At 41.1% G+C, this 21913-nt stretch overlaps 2 protein-coding genes across 2 annotated transcripts; both read left to right on the top strand.

The window, feature by feature from the left end:
• The first annotated feature begins 5670 nt into the window (after positions 1–5670).
• Positions 5671–6615, top strand: LOC143403555 (olfactory receptor 6N1-like). Its single transcript, XM_076861602.1, has one exon. The coding sequence runs from the start codon at positions 5671–5673 to the stop codon at positions 6613–6615; it is 945 nt and encodes a 314-aa protein (XP_076717717.1).
• A 6787-nt stretch (positions 6616–13402) lies between these two features.
• Positions 13403–19303, top strand: LOC143404959 (olfactory receptor 6N2-like). Its single transcript, XM_076863260.1, has 3 exons — positions 13403–13453; positions 13557–14048; positions 19227–19303. The coding sequence occupies exons 2-3, from the start codon at positions 13632–13634 to the stop codon at positions 19281–19283; spliced, it is 474 nt and encodes a 157-aa protein (XP_076719375.1). The 5' UTR covers positions 13403–13453; positions 13557–13631; the 3' UTR covers positions 19284–19303.
• Positions 19304–21913: the final 2610 nt, after the last annotated feature.

Below are 21913 nucleotides of genomic sequence, written 5' to 3'. Positions count from 1 at the left end.
TTACCACATAACCCAGCAAGAAGCAGACCCAGCTTTCTTTCAGAAAGATCAAAACTACTGTGGAAATCATCTGATCCTATATTTTCTGGGAAACAAACAGCAGCCTTAACAGAATAATACAAGGCAGAAAATATAGAGAGAGGGCTGGAGATGTGGCTCAAGTGGTAGCGAGCTCGCCTGGCATGCATGTGGCCCGGGTTCGATCCTCAGCACCACATACAAACAAAGATGTTGTGTCCGCTGAAAAAACTAAAAAAAAAAAAAAAAAAAAAAAAAAAAATACAAATAGAAAGTTTAAATGGGGACTTAAAGCCTTATCAATTTCTGTGTCCTCTGTGCTTTCCCGGCTCCCCCCATCAGTTCTCTACTGAGATGATTTAATACAACTCTCTCCCTTTTCTGAGGAATAAACTGAGGATCTGGGGGTACCATGATCTGCCAAAAGATGAACAGCTCGTTAGTGGCCAAGACAAACCACAGAACATGGCAGAGACAGATCACCGTGTGAATCTTGATTAGTACTGATAAAAGTGTCTTTTAAAATTTTCATTTATTGGCTCAACAATCCATTTTTGCTGCCATGACACGCGACAAGGTCATTCAGGGTCACCCCAGGTGAATTTGGGTAAATGAAATAATTACACAGACAGGAAGGAGATATCTTTTCTTAGGGTCTGGTGACAGTTCTCAACCTTAGGGGTCCATTGGAAAGAGAAAGAGCACACCCTGAACCCTGGTTTTATTGGGGGAGGTTGTGTGAAAGAACATTGCATCCATATAAGGCAGAGGGGTAATGCTATAAGGGGCAGCCCACTCCCATTGGGTACCGCCCACTCCCATTGGGTACCGCCCACTCCCATTGGGTACTGCCCACTCCCAAAGCTGTGCTCCTCTGTGGAGCAGAGATGGGGATCCAACTGCTTTGAGGTCAGGAAAGCCAGTCTCCACATTTCCATTGCGCAAAACTAGGGGGCGCTCAGCTCCCGACATTTGCTTTTTTCTATTTCTGGCTTGTGCTAATGATATTCAGCTCCTTTAATGTCCTTATAATTCTTTATGCCTTTACAATCTTTATGCCTATGTATCTTTCTATTTTTATGCCACCTTTATATCATTTTGACCTTGATCCTTTTTTTATAGAGACGATCATCTAAAATTGCACACAAAGGCTATTTCTGGTCTTGCTGTAGAGACATGGATTGAACCACAAATCCCTTCCAGATGGCTTGATGACCTTTGCAAGACTTTTTAAGTCTCATTCCATGCCCACAACATGAGTAGCCGGCCATGGATGACTGCCCACACTCCTCCATCTCAGGGACTCTTGGTCTATGATTGCAACACTTCTTAAAGAGCAGGACTTGAACTAGGCTCATATAGGTATGATCTGAATCCAAATAGAACTCCTTTCTTCCTTCACACTGGTTCAGCTTTACCGCATAACCTAGCAAGAAGCAGATCCAACTTTCTTTCAGAAAGATCAAAACTACCCTGGAAATCATCTGATCCTATACTGTTGGACCCAAATCCAAGTTGTGCCACTTTTTGGTTATATGATTCTGAGCAAAATCTTAAATTCTCTTTCTTATATTTAAAAAAGTTATCAGGAACTCCATGGTCCTATAAAAATGAAAGGACACAAGACACGCAACATTCCTGATTCTGTTCCTAACACCTCCCACAGCTCCTAAATAGTAGTAAGCTTTCTTACTCCTGGGGCAGGACAGCCTAATGGTTAGAAAAGAGACTTTGAAGTCTGTCTCCTTGGCTCAATCATTATCTCTATCACTTTCTTGCTATTAAGGCCTTGAATTATTCACTTAGCTTTCTGCTTTTCAGTTTCTTCATGTGTGACATAAAGGCAATAAAATCATTTTCAGAGAAATCTCATGAGGGTTAAATTAGTATATACATGTAAAGCATAAAAAGCAGTAAGTATTCCACATAAGATACACATTACTTGAAATTTTTACATTTAAATTTCTATAATAGAAATTCATGCCTTGTGAATTTTTGTCATCTGCAGGTCAGGAGAATTGATAATAATCCCAATTAAAAAATCCCCTTTGTAGTCAGTTGTCCAAAGTCACCCTGCGAGATCCTGTGTGGTTTGTTTTTTTTTTTTTTTTTTTTTGCCTTTGTGAACTTGTTGTTATCCCTTAATGCATAGATTTTGGACCCCCTATTCGCCTCTTTCTGTCTTCCTACGCTGCAGTTTGCTCGACCTGTCTTTAGGTGTGTGTGGTTGTGGGGACAACATAATACTACTTGACAACACAAGTAGGATTGCTCTGACGACAATCCAAAGAAAGCACTGGCAAGAGTTTGAGCCACATGAATCAGTACCGTGGACTGTGGAGTACGTGCTGAGCTTGCAGAATATCACAGTCCTTCTGCAGAGACAGGGGGAGTCCGGACAGCTCAAGGTAACATGTATATTACGGTTTAGATCTGAGGCGTCTCGTGTGTGAAGATACTGGTCCTAAAGCAGCACTGTTCAGAGATGGAGCTTGGGGCGAGGTGATGGGATCACAGGGGCTCTGACCCGTCAGTGGGCTATCTGTTGATAGTTGAAGGAACTACTTGTAGCTGACGCGCGAACTATGGGTAGTGGGCCACGGTTGGGGGAAGTAGGTCTCTGGTGGTGTAATCTGGAAAGGTATTTCTTTCCCCCAATCTCTTCCTCTTTCTTTTTCACTCTCTGCTTTTTGGTTTCTATGATCTGATCAGCTTTCTTCCTCCCCTCCCTTCCACCATGATGTTCTGCCTCTCCCAGGCCCCAACAATGGAACCTGTCAACCATCAACAGAAACTTCTGAAACCATGAGCCAAAGTGAATTTTCCACCTGTAAGTTATTTTTATCAGGCATTTTTGCTTTGTTTTGTTTTGGGGTTTTTGATACTGGGAATTAAACCTAGGGGCACTTAACGACTGAGCTAAATTTCCAGTCTTTTTTAGGTATTTATTTTAAGACAGGGTCTCACTGAGTTAGCTTATGGCCTCATTTAGCTTCTGAGGCTCACCTCAAAACTTGTGATCCTCCTGCCTGGGCCTCCCATACAGCTGGGCTTACAAGCATGTTCGACTGCATTCAGCTTTTCTCAGATGTGTGTCACAGCAGTGAAAAGCTAACAACACAATATCCTGACAACATTGATTCCCAGTACAATGTCCAGCGTATTTATCCATTTATGAATGAACAGAGTCCAGGATTACAGAGATAAACAGAGACAGAGTCTAGACAAACAGAGATTAAGCACCCTTCCTCTAACCCCACCAGAGGTCATTCCCTGTCTTGCCCTTCAGTTTGCCTAACACATCTCCTTTTTTTTCCTTTGTGCTCTTTTATTCTCTGCAAACTTCTGAGCCCCCCCCCCTCCTTTTTTTCCAAATCTTCCTCAGGACAGAGCTTCTCAACAAATGCAGATGTTAGGGGCTGAACTACTGATCTCCCTGCCCCTCCCCCTTGACTGTCCAGAGCCTGAGGAGGGAATGAAAAGCTCTGAGGCAGATTCCATTTGTAAGGGAGCAGCCTTTCTGCTCACCTGGGTGTGCCACACAAATGTCATTCCTTTTTTTAAAATTTGTTATGATGAAAAGAAGTGGGAAGCAATGTATCAGTGTGCCACTGTGTGCCACGGACTGAATGTTTATGTCTCCCCCAAATCCATCTGTTGAAACCTAACCTCTCGGGGGATGATGATTGGAGGTGGGTCCTTGGGAGGTGAGAAGGCTGTGAGGCTGAGCCATCATGAACAGAGTTGGCGCTTCTACCAGGAGACTCCAGGGAGCTCCACTGCATGGGGTCACAGCAAGAAGATGGCCATCTGTGAATGAGAAAAGGGTCCCTGCCAGACACGGACTCTGGTGGCACCTTGATGTAGATTTAACAGCCTCCAGGAATAAATTTATGCTGTTTATAAGGGATCCAGTCTTGGGTAGTCTGTCATAGAAGCCTGAATAGACTCAGACAGGATAGATGCTCCTGGTCTAACTCTGTGACTCTTTCCTTCTTCCGTGTTGATATCAGATTTATCACTCCTGAAAAAGAAAGATTGCATATGCATATCTATCTATAATTCTATATACAGACAGACACACATTTACATCATAAACTTGGCAGAAGCATCAAAGTTATATTCTTGCATCTAGTACATCTAAGGCTGAAAAAGGACCGTTCACAGTTATACTGGGACCATAGGCATTGATCAGAACTGTCTTCAGAAAACCACAAGTCTCTTATGGTAGGCGGCAGGCCTTGTTGCAGAATGGAGAAAAGTAGAAAAGTCATGTGAGAAATACAGCTGGTTTGCTTCACTTCCATGAGCCCCATATCCTGCCCCAGAGGGACCCTTATGGAGAGCAAGTCACACAGGGTAACTCTAGGGAACATAAGACGAGGAACCGTTGGGAAGTGAACATTTCCAGGAGCTGAAATGTCAATAGCCAGGGATAAAAGGGATGGCAAGGAGAATGCCACAGGTCCTGATGCCATCCAAAATTCAGGCAATGGGCAAGGAGGGTGCAGAAGAGATGAGTGGAGCTGAAGACGACTAGGCGGGCGCTTTGAACTGTCCTGGGTGAGCCTTGTTAGAGTGTGGGAGGGGAATTCAAAAGACATTGCTGTTGATGTTACCCTAAAGCCAATACTCACTCTTCAGTTCCCTAAAGATCATTAATTCATCTGCATTGTGCCTGGTGTGGTGGAAGGTCCTTAGGAAGCTGAGGCAGGAAGATTTTAAGTTCATGACCAGCCTGGGAAATTTAGGGGGCTGGAGATGTGCAGCACAATGTACTGCCAAAGGAGGAAGAGGAGGAGGAAGAAGAGGAGAAGAAGAAATAATCATCTATGTTGTAAGAGTTTTAAAAGGAACTGATTAAATTTTTTTTTGGTTTTGTTTTGGAGGAGAGGAAGCTGAGGTTAAGGGAGAAGTTCTTCAACTCAATGCTTATTGCCAGTGTCAGAAAGTTCATGCAGCCAATCTCCAATTTCAGAGAAGGATCTTTCTTGTTTGGGGCTTCTAACTCATGGTTTTCTCTTTGAGAATTTCTGGTTCTTTGAGAGTCACCTTTTAGAAGGTGTAATGTGACTGCTGGGTGAATGATCATGAGTCACCAGGGAGATGAGAGGTCAGGGATTGTACTTCAGAACTTCTGGAAATCTTTCATTTCCTTGATCTTCTCCTAGTCCTCACCAAAATAGTGTATACACTCAAGACAGGCTTCCTGAAAGAGGTCTCCACAGTTGCTTTTAGCTGACTTTTCTCCCTTCACCCAGCCCGATTTTGCAGGTTCATTTATTGTTGGAACTATGGGAGGGATACCAGTAGAAGTTTCCTCTCTTTCTCTCTTTTTATTTCATAGTGATGGAGGGGAGAAATACAGTTGCTTAAATCTCTGGAGCCAAATATTACAACACAGAAAGGAGAAACAGGGATCAGGAGGCTTTGTGTCTATTTCCAGCCCTGGCACATACGAACACTATGAAACTGGACAAGCATGTACCTCTGGGCTGCAGTTCCTCTACCGCAAAGTAATGACTTTACTGGATATTTTCCAAGTGCTTTCAAGTGCTCACAGTTGTCCCTGGCACTAGGAATATTTTCTGAAGAAAGGAAGAAGCTAGACGTTACTCATTTTTCTGTCTTGACCCTTCATTTCTGGGCATCATGGATCATGTCAATCACAACTGGACCCAGACTTTCATCCTTGCCGGTTTTACTACCACTGGGACACTACGGCCTCTTGCTTTCTTGGGGACCCTATGCATTTACCTCCTCACTCTGGCAGGGAACTTGTTCATCATTGTCTTGGTGAAGGCAGATTCTGGACTGTCCACACCCATGTACTTCTTCATCAGTGTCCTCTCTTTCCTGGAACTCTGGTATGTCAGCACCACGGTGCCCACACTGCTGCACACCTTGCTCCACGGGCGCTCCCCCATCCCGTCGGTCGCCTGCTTCCTCCAGCTGTATGTCTTCCATTCCTTGGGCATGACTGAGTGTTACCTGTTGGGAGTCATGGCGCTGGACCGCTACCTGGCCATCTGCCGCCCACTGCGCTACCACGCTCTCATGAGCAGAGAGGTACGGCTGTGGCTAGCAGGGGCCACCTGGGTGGCTGGCTTCTCAGCTGCGCTTGTGCCAGCCAGCCTCACTGCCACTCTGCCCTACTGCCTGAGGGAGGTAGCCCATTACTTTTGTGACCTGGCACCGCTAATGCGGTTGGCGTGTGTGGACACCAGCTGGCACGCTCGGGTCCATGGGGCAGTGATTGGTGTGGCCACTGGATGCAACTTCGTGCTCATTATAGGCCTCTATGGTGGCATCCTGAGGGCTGTGCTGAGGCTGCCCTCCGCTGCCAGACGTGCCAAGGCCTCCTCCACCTGCTCCTCCCACGTGACTGCAGTGGCACTGTTCTATGCCTCGGCCTTCACAGTGTATGTGGGCTCCCCGGGGAGCCGTCTTGAGGGAACTGACAAGCTCATTGCTTTAGTTTACGCCCTCCTTACTCCTTTCCTCAACCCCATCATCTACACACTCCGCAACAAAGAGGTGAAGGAGGCTGTGAGGAGGGTCACTGACAGGGTCAAGACTATTTTGAGGGGACCCTGATGATCTCACCTGGCATAATCCAGATTCCGGGTAACTGGGCGAATCAGCTGTTTGGTCAGTCGATCATCTGGTCTGAGTCAGTAAACAACGACAACACGATCAATCTGATTATTAGGTCAAAAAAATGCTGCAAACTCCAGACTGATCTAAGGTGGCACAGGTAGGTAGAGAGGAGATAAGGTCTCTGATTCCTTCCCAATTGAATGGCGGAAGAAATGCCACAGGGAGGGAAAATATATGCCACCAGGTAGGGAACTGAAGAATGCTGTCAGGGCTCTCTTCCACCGTCGGGGAGTTCACATTAAAACAGGACTTGGAGCCATATTTGAAGATCAGCAGTGAACCAACAAAAAGCTTTGCCAGTCTTACCTGTGATTAAAAAGTAGAAAGAGACTTAAACACAAAGCAGAGATGAGGACCCCATGCTCAGATCACAAACTACTTCTGTATTGTCCCAGTTTCTCCAGCTTTCCTCCACTGAGCAGAGTCTGGGAATCACCGATGAAATTCAACCTTCATACTTTCATAATATGTGAATTCAAATCACCAAATGCCTGCCAAAGGATGCTCAGATAATCAATGAGAAAGGCAGAACAGAACCTTGGCAGAGACTGGGTGCCGTGGGGACCTTGCACACTGGTGTTCATTTTTCTCCTTCTTATTTGTCTCACTGCTTAAAAAAAAAATCGATTCTTTTTTTTTTTTTTTTTTTTTAAATGCCTGCCCTAAGTCAGAAACAGTAACGGTTGCTTCAAACACATTTTAATTTAATCTTCATAATATTCCTCTGAAGAAAGAAGATTCAGTCCAACATTTACATAATGAAAATAGAAATATTACTGGAATTGCTGTAAAGAGACGCAGGTTCCACTTTAAATCTACTCCAGATGGCTGAGTGACCTTGGCAAGCCTCACTTGGCCTCTGTCTGCAACTGTGAGTGGCTGGCTGGGGATGACTGCTCACATTCCTTCCAGCTTAGAGAGTTTCTGCTCTCTGATTGCAACACTTCTTAAAGGAAGCAGGGTGAGAAAAAATGGAGAAGATCTGAGTAAACTGAGAACAAGAGAGGATTTGTTGTTTCAAACCCCAGTATTGCCATTTATTTTACCTATTCGATGCTGGACAAGCAAACAATATAACTTTCCTTTGACCTTAGTTTTGTTTTCTTTAGAAACATCTATGAGAAAATCTTCTAAAATGATTTGAAATAGCAATATTAAGTGTTTAGTAAACAATTAGCCTTATTTTTTTCTCAGAGTGGTGTGGTGGTTAGAGAAGAGACCTTGAAGTCTTTCTGCCTGGGCTCAGGCAGTAATTCTACCACTAACTGTGTGATCTTAAGCACCACATTAAACTTCCCTGTGTCTGGGTTTCCTTATCTGCAAAATAGGCAGAACAATAGAATTTTAATTGCCATGTAAATATCAATCATTATTCAAATGTTTTCCACATAGGTTTCTGTAGTGGGATCTATTTCCTTAAGAATGCTTAGTTTTACACATATCTCACTTTTGTGCTATGTGTGAGGCTGACAGACCTGGCACTAGTCCAAATGATGCTTCTCATTTTGACTTAAGCATCCAGCATCATTTTTGCGTAACCCTCAGTCTCCTTCTGCTTTCGTGAAGTCTCTGCCACTTTGCTAAACGCTAGGTGCAATTTTCCACTCTGTTGCCTTCTAAATCTCGTGCTCTGGGGCTTCAGTTCTGGCTGTCTTGCACCATAAGTTCCTCCAACGACTTTTTTTGTTTTCCACGAGTGGCTGTGAGCACAACAGGACTTCTGTGGTTTCCTGTGGTAGCAGCACTAAAGAATGGCTGGAAACTGCCTGCCCTTGCAATGGCTTGGGGCACAGTAATTGATAGCTCTATGAGCCCTATCTCTGTGGAGTCTGTACCTTGTGGCAAGCCTGGGGCACTTAGACTTCTACTGTGGGGACATAGTTTCATGCAGCAACTCAGGGCAGCAGATACCACACCGTTGGTTTCTAGCACAATGCTTACCATTCATTCATATGTAAACAATGAATGAATGGATGGATAACCTCTTAAGAGTGGAATTACTATGGCAGATATGAAGTTCTCCCATAACTTAAATACCAGGACAAGATCTCTTTTAGAAACCCATTCATAACTTCAAAGTCCCCTTGCCTTTCATTCTACAATCTTTTTATTTCTTAAGGGTTTTCTAGGTTTTTCCCTTTGGAATAGAAAGTTTAGGTCATCCTTAGCACAGAGATTCTCAGCATACATAAATAACATGCATGCAGAGTTGCCACTTCTCCCATGGTGACATCCAAATTGTGACTCTGGTAGGACAGAAAACTATAAGAAGCCAGGACTAAACAGTTGGTGGCACCATCACACCATTACCTCTGCACTGATTTTAAGGCTGACATTGTCATGGAGTGCATTTAAATAGTCTGTAGTCTAAATCCCAGGATGTAAAGAGCAAAAGGAGGTGCTATTAACGAGTGCCCTGGAAGACAGGTCCCAGAGCTGTCTCACACAATGACATATGGACACAATACATTACTTCTTACAGAGTTATTTAAAAACACAATTATTTATTCAAATAACTAATGCCTAAAGGGTCCCCAAATCAAAGCAATCCAACAGTATTTACAAAACACAAGTCTTGCTTCATCTCTTTGTATCCTTACTTAACCCTGAGAGAGAGGCCACTTTCCCTGTATGATTACTGTTTTTCTTTTGTAAAATTCAGAAGAGATGAATATTTATCTTCCATTATTATGTATAGGCTCTTTAATATATACTTTGTTCTCTCCTTATTTTTCCTTTTCTTAATAGGAAATATTAGAAATAATTCTAATCATTACTCCTCCTCCTCCTCCTCCTCCTCTTCTTCTTCTTCTTCTTTAGAGATTACCCCCTCTCACATGAAAAAATAGCTCATAGCACTCCATTGTGTTTAATTTAACTAGTACTTTATATAAGAAGTCTTGTGTTGCTTCTGGTCTTTGGCTATTAAAAACGACATTGTTAAGAATAACCTTGTATGTGTATCATTTCATACATATGTACACAAAAATTTCTAAAAGAGGAATTCCTGGATCATAGTGCATATATAATTTGGGTAAATATTCTTCAAAAGCAATTATATAATTTAGTTCTTCCATCAAAAATGGATAAAAAAATGATACATTATATCTCATTGTAGTTTTAAATTTCAAATCTATCCTATGTGTGAGGTGGAAATTTTGTCTTATGCGGAAAAAAACCTTATTTTTTGTATAATTGACTTAATTTGAGAGTCAGCCTCACCTACTCTGCATGGCAATACAGTAAATATCTTAGGAAAAGTACGGTGTTTTGTGCATCTTACCCAGGTCCTAGAATAAGGCCTGGAGCAAAAAAAAAAAAAAAAAATTTAAAAAATCATATTAAATAAATGAATGATTGTGATTTTCCCTGTTTCTCACATTATTTTATTTGTGCTTCATATCATTTTTAATCTTTAAGTTGTGTTATAAAATAATGTATTACATATAAATATAGCACATTAAAATGTTTACATGAATGCATTTCTAAAATCCTTTATAATCTTAATACTTGAAAAATTTCACATCTATTGTTTTCTAATTTCTAATAAACATATATTATTTTTTCATATTTCAGCATGTCAAATCCTGCTTTTCTTCCCTAAAATTTTTAATATACGTAATAGAAGATGTCATCTTTCTCCCAAATAATGAATGAATTACCTGAGAGAGATATCAGGATTTTTTTTTTTTCTTTTAGTACTGAAGATTGAACAGTATCTCTTATTTTGAGAGATTGTCTTGCTAAGACGTCTGATAATGGCCTTGAACTTAAGCTCCTCCTGCCTCACCCTCCCAAGTAGTTAGGATTACAGGTGTGCACCACCATGCCTGGCTAGGACTCCTTCTTTCTGCTTGCTTCATTCCTGATACAGAGTAAATGCTGAGTTAAGTACTCTTAGAGGCAAGACATGAGAGAGACCAAGAACTTTCTCAACTACACCAGGAACACATGTGGAAGCCTCGATCCTTAAATACGTATTTCAATATAACTGATCCTGGAAAATGTCTATGATTCTATGCCAGGAATTTATATTAGATTAATATTCTGCTGAGGGACATAGTGCATGGGAATTGGAGTCCAATCAGTTAATACCAAGCCATTCAGACGTACAAATGGAAGAATTACATCCAGATATACAAGTGATATGAAAAGTCTGTCTCAGACTTTCACACAAGAGAAAAGTAGAAGTATAAAAGTTTATAGAGGAATAAAAGCAATATTAATGTGGCCACTCTGAGCACAGCCTAACCATTTATTTGTAGAGTCTAGAGAGATGACTATCTTATACAGATTCAGGAAATAATGATAAAATCAAGGGGTGTCTTGATGTTTGGGGCCACTAGAGAGACAGTCATGCAGTGATTGGTGCTTGCAAGTCTCTATCCCAGAGAATGGTCAGGTATTTCAGAGGAAGTGGGGTACAGGCTCAATGCTGATTAAGGCTGAATGAGAACCAGATTGCCAACTACTTAAGAAAGGCTCTTCCCATTCTGAAGTTACTTCTGCACTTTCACAAGCAAATATCTTCCTTTCTTTTGGCTCAAAAACTTCCACCTCTTGCAAGAAGCTTTTCCAGATTAATCGCAAGACATGCAATATTTTCATTCCATTTAATGGGATCTGCTTATTAATCTTTTATAATTACCTTCTTGCCTCAAATGTATTCAGTGACTGCCTTATACCCATCTGTGTCTAAAAATTAAAAAAAAAAAATTGGATCTGTAAATGATTCAAATACCTAATCCTAATAGATAAATGCCATTATTCTATTATTTATCTGGACTTTCTATTCATTCAAGTACGCATTGAGAGATGGTACCCAGCTGAGATCAAAGCTCACATGTTAATATCAAGATTTTTGATGAGAATATTGAGAATTGTGGATATTGAGAATATAGGTATAAATGATCGTGAAACAGTAGCTTATTCTAACGAGGCCTTCCAGGATAAAAATAATGATGGTGGTGGAAAAACTAATCGTAGCAATCTTGCCAATGGAGACTTTGAACACTGCAATTAGAACAGTGTTTTAACTATTCAATAAGCAATGATCAGAACAATGAATAAACGATGTGAACCCAGTGGAGGTGGGTGCTGATAAGAAGAGGAAGGTAGAGTCGATCAGCACAAAAGTAATGGTGGCACCTAAGGGAGTTAATCGTGCAGGGATATTAGTAGTGTTGGCTGAGAAATCTCCTTGCAAAGAAAAATTTTAAGAAGATGAAATCGTTTCTGGGGTGTCCGAGGTGTTATTCACCATACATGCACAGGGATATCAAACTGGATTTTCCTCTTTAACGCAACGCTCTATGATAACTGCAAAGCTTCTAGTGGCCCAGAAGAGGCCATATCCCTGGGATTGAGTTCCAGAATCCAAAAATGAGAACTGCGAAGCTGAAACCAGTCATTGGAGAAATAGAGTTCATCTCTGTCATATCTCTGTGCCCAACTTCCTGCTCCAGAGGGACCAATATTGAGAGGTAGCCTTAGCGACTCTAGGGAGATGCACATTTCCAGAAACATGAAATATAATGAGGGAAGCATTGGGGCAGAGAGGTTGCTAAGGAGCATGCAACAAGTTATATTGTCATTAAAACAGTCAGGTAATGCGCAATGGAGGTGCAGATGATATGAGCATAACTGAAGAAGAGAACTAGCGGGTGGTTTTAACCTTTTCCAAATATGGTCTGTTAAAGTGTGGGAGTAAAACTCCAGGGATATTGATGCAGAGCACACACCTCCACGCTAACCTCATAAGCATTTTTCAATGACTCCAGAGAATTACAGACCTAATGGGTTATAAAGGGCTTTATAAAATACCTATTTAAACTTCTTCATTTTAAAGAAAGTTGAATAAAGAGGGGAGAAATGGTCAGGCCCAATATTCATTCTGAGTTAGTGGCAGAACAAGTTTTAAAAGCCAGTTCCCAAAAGAATGCTTGCTTTGTTTCAGCCCTTCTTGGCCTACACCCTATGGGTCTTACCTCATCAATTCTCTGCTCTCCCTAACCCCTTTAGAATTCCTGATGCATGTGTCCTTTGAGATCCTTCCTTAAAATATAGCCTGTCTGCCCATTGATTCTTATCCTGTTCTGCAGTTCTGAATTTGAAATGATCCCACAGACTCCTATTTCTTTCTTTCCAATCTCCTCCTCCTTCAGCCTTTTCTTATTTGGTGGGGGTGGGTGGGTACCGGGGATTGAACTCAGGGGCACCTGACCACTGAGCCACGTCCCCAGCCCTATTTTGCATTTCATTTAGGCACAGGGTCTCACTGGATTGCTTAGCATTGTGCTTTTGCTTTGAACTCCTGCCTCAGCCTCTCCAGCTGCTGGGATTACAGGGGTGCACCACCACACCCAGCTTCCTTCAGCCTTAATGAGAACATTGTTGAGTTCTAGAAAGATTCCCCACCAAAAAGCCTTAGCAATGACATCTTAAAAAGTATATGTCCCCTTCCCCCAGTTCAGAATGGCCAGATGTTGGCTACAGCATATACAATGGGTGGATATTTTAAAGAATCTTGGTAATTTTCATTAAGGACTATAGGATGATAAGCAAGAGAATTTTCATATCTCTCTCTCTCTCTCTCTCTCTCCCTCCCTCCCTCCCTCCCTCTCCTTCTCCCTTTCCCTCTCTCTTTTCTTGGTAGAGAATGTGGGAGAAAATCCTGGGGCAAAGACTCTGGTGCCCTAGCTCTTCAACAGGACAAGTGCTGAACTGTGCATCAAGGGACCCAAACTCCACTCCTACTGTTAGCAAGGGATATTGAGTGAGTCTTCTCTATTTCTAGCATTCAGTTTCTCTTTTACAAAGTTGGAAATTGTTTTGATAATATGTAAATTATTTTTCTGTACATATATTCTATTTTTGAGGTTCTGAAGAAATTTCCAAAAGGAAGAATCCTAAAGTCCTACATCTTCTACCCTTTACCCCTCATTCCGAGAATCATGGATCATCTCAACCTGACTTGGACCCAGACTTTCATCCTTGCCGGTTTTACTACCTCTGAGACACTAGGACCTCTTGCTTTCTTGGGGACCCTATGCATTTATCTCCTCACTCTGGCAGGGAACTTGTTCATCATTGTTGTGGTTCACGCAGATTCTGGACTGTCCACACCCATGTACTTCTTCATCAGTGTCCTCTCTTTCCTGGAACTCTGGTATGTCAGCACCACGGTGCCCACACTGCTGCACACCTTGCTCCACGGGCGCTCACCCATCCCGTCGGTCGCCTGCTTCCTCCAGCTGTATGTCTTCCATTCCTTGGGCATGACTGAGTGTTACCTGTTGGGAGTCATGGCGCTGGACCGCTACCTGGCCATCTGCCGCCCACTGCGCTACCATGCACTCATGAGCAGACAGGTACGGCTGTGGCTAGCAGGGGCCACCTGGGTGGCTGGCTTCTCAGCTGCACTTGTGCCAGCCAGCCTCACTGCCACTCTGCCCTACTGCCTGAGGGAGGTAGCCCATTACTTTTGTGACCTGGCACCGCTAATGCGGTTGGCGTGTGTGGACACCAGCTGGCACGCTCGGGTCTATATTACAGTGATTGGCATGATCAATACATGCAATCTTGTTATCATTTTGGGACTCTATGGGGGCATCCTGAGGGCTGTGCTGAGGCTGCCCTCCGCTGCCAGTCGTGCCAAGGCCTTCTCCACCTGCTCCTCCCATATAATTGTGGTGACGCTCTTCTTTGGATCTGCCTTCATTGTATATGTTGGGCCACCTGAGATCCGAGCTGAGGGCAGAGGCAAACTCATCGCCTTGGTGTACACTTTTCTTACCCCTTTTCTTAACCCTATCATTTATACTCTTCGTAACAAGGAGGTGAAAGAGGCTGTTAGGAGGGTCATCCAGAGGATGAGGACTGTATTGAAGACACCCTGAGGTCCTTTAAGGTGATGGTTCATCCATTTGGTAATTGTAGGATTTAATTGATTAGCCAAGGAAACCAATTTATTATTCAAATACTCTGTGAAATGTACAATTAAAATGGACTGATTCTTGGATTAGGGCAAATTGAGAAATATAGAGGGAGGAGAAACATAGTCCCTGGTGAAAGGAAAGTGACCACAACACTCAGAGCAACCAAGAGATCTTTATTGCAGCAGTGCAACAGAGGAGAAGAGAGAGAAAGAGAAGAGAGAGAGAAAGAGAGAGAAAGCAAGAGAGAGCAAGAGAGAGAGACAGAGAAAGCAAGAGAAATAGCAAGAGAGATAGAGAAAGCAAGAGAGAGAGGGGGCCGGCAGGAGGGAGTTTTTATAGCCCAAATCTAATGAGGTCTCTGGGTCTGCAAGCTGCCTTGTTGGCACAAGGGGGGTTAAGTGTTCGGCCTTGAGCAGGGGGGGCGAAGCGCTCAGCCTGGAGCAGGGGCTTGGGCATTTGGGCTTGAAGCAAACAGGTGATAAAGAGCCAGACAGAGGGTTTGAGTGACCAGGTCATCCTGCAGCTAACTTTATTTGGCATGCCCTGTGGACAACTTACTCAGCCTGTCCTGCACCTAACACCTGGATCTACTAATAGGGGAGAAAGACCACATAAGTGAAGAAATAGCAAAACCAATAATTAGAAAGAAACACAAATTTCTAGGTAGACAGAGTTTGGGTTTGTGCTGAGAAAATTTGAAGAACCGACATTGACACTGTGGTTGTAATCAAGACTGGATACTTAGGATCAAGAAGGTGGTAAGTGAGATTAACTAAAAGAAACATATAAGGACACCTGGGATAAATGTTCAGAAATGAACTGAACATGAAAAGAGTGCCCACAAGAATATGAAGTCGAGTGTTCTTGAGTGATCTCATAGGAAAACATGTTTTAAGGTGGAGAAGAGAATTTGTCTAACAGGACACTGAACACAACGATGCTCAGTACATTGATGGTCTGAACTGAGCTATAGATATCCATCTTGTACTTTGAATTTGAAATAAGTAAGTCAACCAGGAAACATCATCAATGGAGTCCCCTGTGTGCAAAAATTGCTCCAGGAACCAAGAGAATATGTAAAAAAAAAAAAAAAAAGAAAAACCAAAACAGGAACACTTTCTGTTTTCAAGGAGCTGATCATCATTGTGTTTTAAGGAAGCAACTGACTCACTTTTTCTCTCTCCTATCTCCCACTTTCTTCCCTACACACACACACACTCACACACACACACACACACACACCAGTAAGCAACATGTTGCCTAACACCAGGAAATAAACTTAAATTTTACTCTATGCTTATATGCAATAACAGGTACTGACAGGAAGGGAATGAGGGGGAAAAAATGAGTCTCACAGTTTTACTCAGACATTTTCCCCCAATTTTGGAATCCTCAAACCCTGAGCATCCAGGTGATACTTGTCTGAAGGGTCTCTTCAGACCAGAGGTAGATTTGAAAGATCTTCCTATGATTGTCCCTGGATAACATGACTATAACCCTACTGAAAATACAACACACACACAAAAAAAAAACCAAACAAACAAATAAAACCCTCATTTCAGGTAAAAACTATACAGTACTTTTTCTTCTTTGCCACCCTTTTTAGTGATGGTGAATAGGTTTGTGTTTCCTATTTTTGAATAAGTTCTCAATTTGAGTTTTTTTTTTTTCAGTCATCTAGCCCAAATATGGACTATGTGGGTCCTATATAATGTGAAACATTATGAAATAATAAAAATCCATCTTGTGGAGAGATAAGCAGTAACAGTAGATGGGAAAACTGGGATTCTTTCCTTTCCCACGTGAAAGCAGTTTTTTTCTTTTGTGGTGAGAAGAGGCTCCGTTCAAGTCTCAGGTTAAACCAACACGTTACTTTTGAAATTTCCCTTTGAGCAAACTTCCTAGTTACTGAATGCCACCAGGAAGTCACTGAATCATTGATTTTTTTATTTGGACAGCATTTAAGATGTTGACTCATTTAACCATCTGACTCAAACGGCTCCATAACCACATAATGGAAAACTAAGGTAAGAGGTAGGAAGTAACAACAGTTCCTCAGCAATTTGAAAACAGACTGGGACTGGAGTAGCAACCAGGTTTTCCACCCACTTTCTTTTGTTATGGCTTGGATATCACGTGAGCCTCAAAAAGTTCATGTTAGGCAATGTGGCAGTGTTCAGAGGCAAAAGGATTAGGTTATGAGAGCTGCAGTCCCATCCCACTTGATGGACTAATGATGCGAACAGATTACTGGGTGGTAATGTAGGCAGGTCAGGCCCAGCTGGAGGAAGTAGGGGATTTTATTTTGTATTTTTTCTTTTTTTTTTAGGGGGGGGTTATATTTTGTCTATAGCTTCTCTTTCTTTCTCTGCTTTTTTTAAAAAAAATATTTTTGAGTTGTTAATGGACCTTTACTTTATTTATTTATAGGTAGCACTGAGAATTGAACCAGTGCCTTACACATGCTGGGCAAGCGCTTCACCGCTGAGCCACAGCCGCACCCCTTCCTCTGCAAGGGAATGGGTTTCCTTCAGCAGGAGGGGCTAGCTAAGAAATTAAAGCTAAGAAAAGTAGAATGGCGAAATGACCACAGAACATAGAGAGGTGGTTTCAAAGAGGGGGCAGAGACCAGCAAAGATGACCAACAGGTCCAGCTTCTAACAAGGAAAGGAGCCCAATGGCTTTTTTTTTTTTTTTTTTAAATATCGGAAAACATCAAAAGCTTTTGACAGAAAGTTCTTCACCAAATCAGGATAGAGATGGGGGCAGGTAGGCTGCTCAGTTACACACATCTCCATTGCTGCAAGGCACCTTTCTGGCAGAGTGGAGGGGCGGTTCACTTGCTCTGGGCCATCCATCTCAGTGGGAGCGACAGAGGGAGTTCCTAGTGCCAGATCTACCTTCTCACTGGCTATGATGCTAAAAAAAAAGGTTCTCACGCATTTCCGACTGATAGCTTCCCACAAAACTACAAATAGAAACTTCTTTATTCTGATAAAGAGCATCTTTTAAATAAAGTAACAGACCAAAGAGAAAAGTGTGAAAAAATTTTCCTTGAAGATCAAAAACAGAACAAGATTAATGGCTAATATAACTTCTATTTAATATTGTGCAGGATATACTAACTAGTGTAACAAATAAAAAAAGAAAAAGGAAGAAAAAAAATTAATTATAGATATTCTTATTTCTATGGAAACATACATAATCACGAATAAAGCAGAGCTCAGAATGGTGGGCAACAGTGATACAATGCAATAGTAAAAAATGAAGCTAATTGTATTATTGAAAAACAGTAACAATCAGAAAATGCAAATAAAGAGACAGCATTTATAATAGAGACCACATATGTGTGTGTGTGTGTGTGTGTGTGTGTGTGTGTGTGTGTGTATCCTAAGAGAAGTTCAAGACTTTTTTTGGAAAATAATACATTTATATTTAAAGTTATTTCCACTTTTATAAATAAGTGTGATAGAGCATATTCATGGATGGGGAAATTTATATCAGAAAAAAGTTATTTTCTCTAACCTATTGATGAAATAAAATTTGATATGAAATCCTGAAAATGTATTTGTGAAAATTTGATAAACTTTTTCCAAAGTCAAGCCTATTCATGACATTTAAGAAAATAGAAAAGGAGAAAAGGTGGTATATGGTAGTGATAGGTATTTCCACCAACCCTCAAGTGATTGAGACTTATAAGAGTATGTTTGTTAGTCTCAGTGGCATATGAGGGTGATAGTATAAGAAGACATTATAGATTAAGCTTTGGTTTACATGATACAATGCTTTCTTGAATCTGAAGTTTTCCTCTGATAGCTTTTCAGAAAGAGAACTATAATGGGCCATGTGGAAGGGTATTGAATCTATACAAGAAGCTTAAAAGTATTCAGAATTTGAAAATTTGAGCAGAAGGTCATAGGGTGCCTGTTAGAGTTAATAAAAAGCTCCACATTGGGTTCAGCTTAAAAATTGTCAGAGCATTTTTAATTTTTTTCAAGGTTGCTATAAAGTCGAGTTAAGTAAGACAATAAAATGTAACCATGGCTTTCAAAATTAAAATCTCTTCTGAATGTTTATAATTTTTCTCTTGTAAAGCAATAGCTAAGTTGTTTTTCTCTGAAGGGGAAGCATCAAATTCAGATACATCTGAAATGATTAATCATAAATATGCTATGAACCACTCTAAATCCTTCATACTGGAATGCTTTATGACATCTTAGAATCTACTAAATAGTGTTTTACAGCTCATGACAAACGTGTCGGTTTATATTTTATATGCATAACAAAACTTAACATCGATATTCTTCTTTCTAGAATGCATAGAAACAAAACATGAGTTTTGTGGTTAGGACAGATTAGCAAGCTGAGGGAGGTAATGCCAATCTCACTAACTTTACTTCAATTTGATCAGTGTGCACAATTGTCTAGTTTACAGGATTTTATATAATTTTATTTTATGCCTCTCCTATCAACAATGATCAAGAGATTTATGAAAGTTTCTGAATAAACTGATATTCAAATAATATGCTTTTTAAAAGATTTTCTTTCATTTATAGCTTATTTCTTTCCTCATAGATGGATATTCTTATTTTTAATTTTCCTTCTTCAAAGGTCATCCCTTCTGTTACCAGTGCATCTCCAGGTTGGCTGGAGTTGACTCTACCATAGCCCACTCACCTAAAGGACGCTGCCTATGTGTTCTAAGTGCCAGGATGAACAGGTATTGAGCTGCAAATGTGCACGTTGTAAAAACACACTGAAGCCCAAAGAGAAAACTTGTATGAGAATGTGCATTTTCTCTTTATGCATTTGGAACTTTTTGATGAATACTTTCTGGAGGAGGGTGAGATATCTTTTCAGGGATTGTATCAAATGGGAGCATTTTGAAAGTTCTAAAATTAGAGAAATGTTATTCAAAATAAAATGGTTTTTTTTTTTTTTTTTTTTTTGTGTGTGTGTGTGTGTGGTGTGTTATGCATGTAATGGGTTACCATATTATGACCCTGGATCTAACTCTGGCCTGTGGACTGAATAAAATCTGCTGTCTGTTTTTGTAAATAAAGTTCTATGAGAGGACAGAGACATCCATTCCTTTCCATATTGCCGGTGACTACGTGTGTGCTACAACAGCAGAGTTAAATAGTGACAGAGACTGTAGGACTTGCAAGGTCTAAAATATTTATTTTCTGCCGCTTTAAGGAAACATTTGCCCACAATTGCCCTAAAGTATGTACCTGACATTCTGTAAGTATAGGCTGGTAAACTTTATATTGATTGAATTTTTATCTTAGCCATGTATACTTTTAATCTAGTTGTACTAAGACAATACTGTTTTTACTTTAAAGTTTGCTTTCCAGCCTTAGAGACTTTTAAATCTTAGAACAGACGATAGTCTCAGGACAAATTAATAAGTGGTCACATACCAACTACATGTTGCTTTCCGATTTGGCATCTCTCCACTGGGATTCTGAATTCTGAGATGGCTTCCTTAGATATTTTATATCATGCCCTTCCTAGCTCTGTTTAATTAATACCAACGCTCCTTACCTTTCCTCTCATTCTGCCTTCATGATCCCAGTCCTATGGACACGTTGCAGATACAGTAGAAGGAGAGAAGGAAAATGTTGGTTGGATGAGAGTGTGGTTATGAGAGTTTACCAGCTGGATGAATAACTTGCCCTAATGCATGTTAATTTCATGACTTTAAAGAGAAGGACCCACGGGTCTGCCACAGTGAACTCTCCTGAATCAACAGTGATAACTAATAACAGACCAGAAGCTAAATAGCACACTTGTCAAATTGTAGTTAACCTAAAGTGAATAGAAGGCATAAAAAGGGCACTGGCAGAATCAAAATCTAAAAATAACTCCGAGCACTGGGAAAATACGTTAAATTCCACAAGATGAATTCCAATGGAGGCAGAAATTGGTCTTGTGTTTGGTGTCAAAACAAAAAGAGCAAGTACAATGACCATAACAAAACCCTTTTCAGTGAGTACCGATAGGAGAAGCTATGTTGACTACAGCCATTTATTAAGTATATTTAATGCCTTCTCTCTGCCAGACATTGTGTACAGATATGGTGTTGAACAAATATGGAACAAATAAAAATGGTTTCTGCACTTACGATTCAGAAATAACGACACTGAATGAATTGTTAGAAATGGGATGAATTCAGAAATAGAGAGTGCTCTGGATACCTAAGCCCAGAGCATTTGGCCTAACCTGGGTGTAAATGTTGTGTATGTGTGTGTGTGCGGAGAGTGGACTGGGGAAAGTCAGACAAGCCTTTCCTTGATTAGTCCAACAAGTAGTTATTGGATGTGCCAGGAACAATACCAGGTACTGAATGATGGTGTCGAAGAAAAATTGGTCCCTGACCTCACGAACTTTTTGATTTTTTGGTGAGAGAAACATATAACTATGTAATTTAAATTATGGTTGAGGCTATAAAAAGAATAACTGGGATGCAAAATAAGGATTGGGGAAAAAATATTTACACAGTGGTTAAGTCAGACTTCCTTGAAGAGGTGAGGTTAGAAGTGAATAACAGAAGGACAAGGAGAATTCACCTTGGTAAAATGGATCTGTTGTGGTTTGAATGTGAAGTGTCCTCAAAAACGTCACATGTGAGACAATGCAAGGAAGTTTGGAGGAAAAATCTAATCAGTGAATTAATCCCTGATGAGATAAATTGAGTGGTAATTGGAGGCAGGTGGGGCATGGCTGGAGGAAGTGGTTCATTGGGGGGCGTGACTATGGGGGTATATAGTTTGTACCTGGAAAGTGAAGTCTCTCTTCCTGCTTTCAGAGCACCACGTGAGCTGCTTTCCTCTGCCACACTCTTCCGCCATGATGTTCAGCCTCACCTCGAGCCCCCCCAGGAGTGGAGCTGGTCTTCTATGGACCGAGAACTCAGAAACCGTGAGCCCCTAAAACTTGGGCAACTTAGCTGATTTCTCTTTTTATGTGAAATGTCTGTAGCCTTTCTGCTCCTTTCAGAGAGCGAGACAGTGACAAACCAAAGCCAATTTGAGAAAGTGACCCCCATAAGTCAAGGGGACTCCAATATACATGTAGGTTGGTTAAAGGCTGTTCTGTAGAAGAAGAGACTAAGACCAGACAGAAAACTGTGTTCCCGTGTTTGCAGATCTGCCTTAGTTTATATGATGACCAACAATGTATAAGGGTTGCTTTTTCTTCACATCCTGCAAGCATTTATTGTTATTTGTGTTTTTGATGATTACCATTCTGATTGAGCTGGGTTAGAGTCGCAAGGTAGCACCCCTTCCCCGCCC

Source organism: Callospermophilus lateralis, chromosome 7 (genome assembly GCF_048772815.1).
Source record: "Callospermophilus lateralis isolate mCalLat2 chromosome 7, mCalLat2.hap1, whole genome shotgun sequence".
NCBI lineage: Eukaryota > Metazoa > Chordata > Mammalia > Rodentia > Sciuridae > Callospermophilus > Callospermophilus lateralis.
This window is presented reverse-complemented; position numbering and strand designations above follow the sequence as displayed.

Coding starts and splice junctions, on each gene's coding strand:
- LOC143403555 (XM_076861602.1), top strand. CDS start 5,671: ATGGATCATGTCAATCACAACTGGACCCAGACTTTCATCCTTGCCGGT.
- LOC143404959 (XM_076863260.1), top strand. CDS start 13,632: ATGGATCATCTCAACCTGACTTGGACCCAGACTTTCATCCTTGCCGGT. Junction 14,049..19,226: donor ATGCACTCATGAGCAGACAG/GTACGGCTGTGG, acceptor CCTTCTTCAAAG/GTCATCCCTTCTGTTACCAG.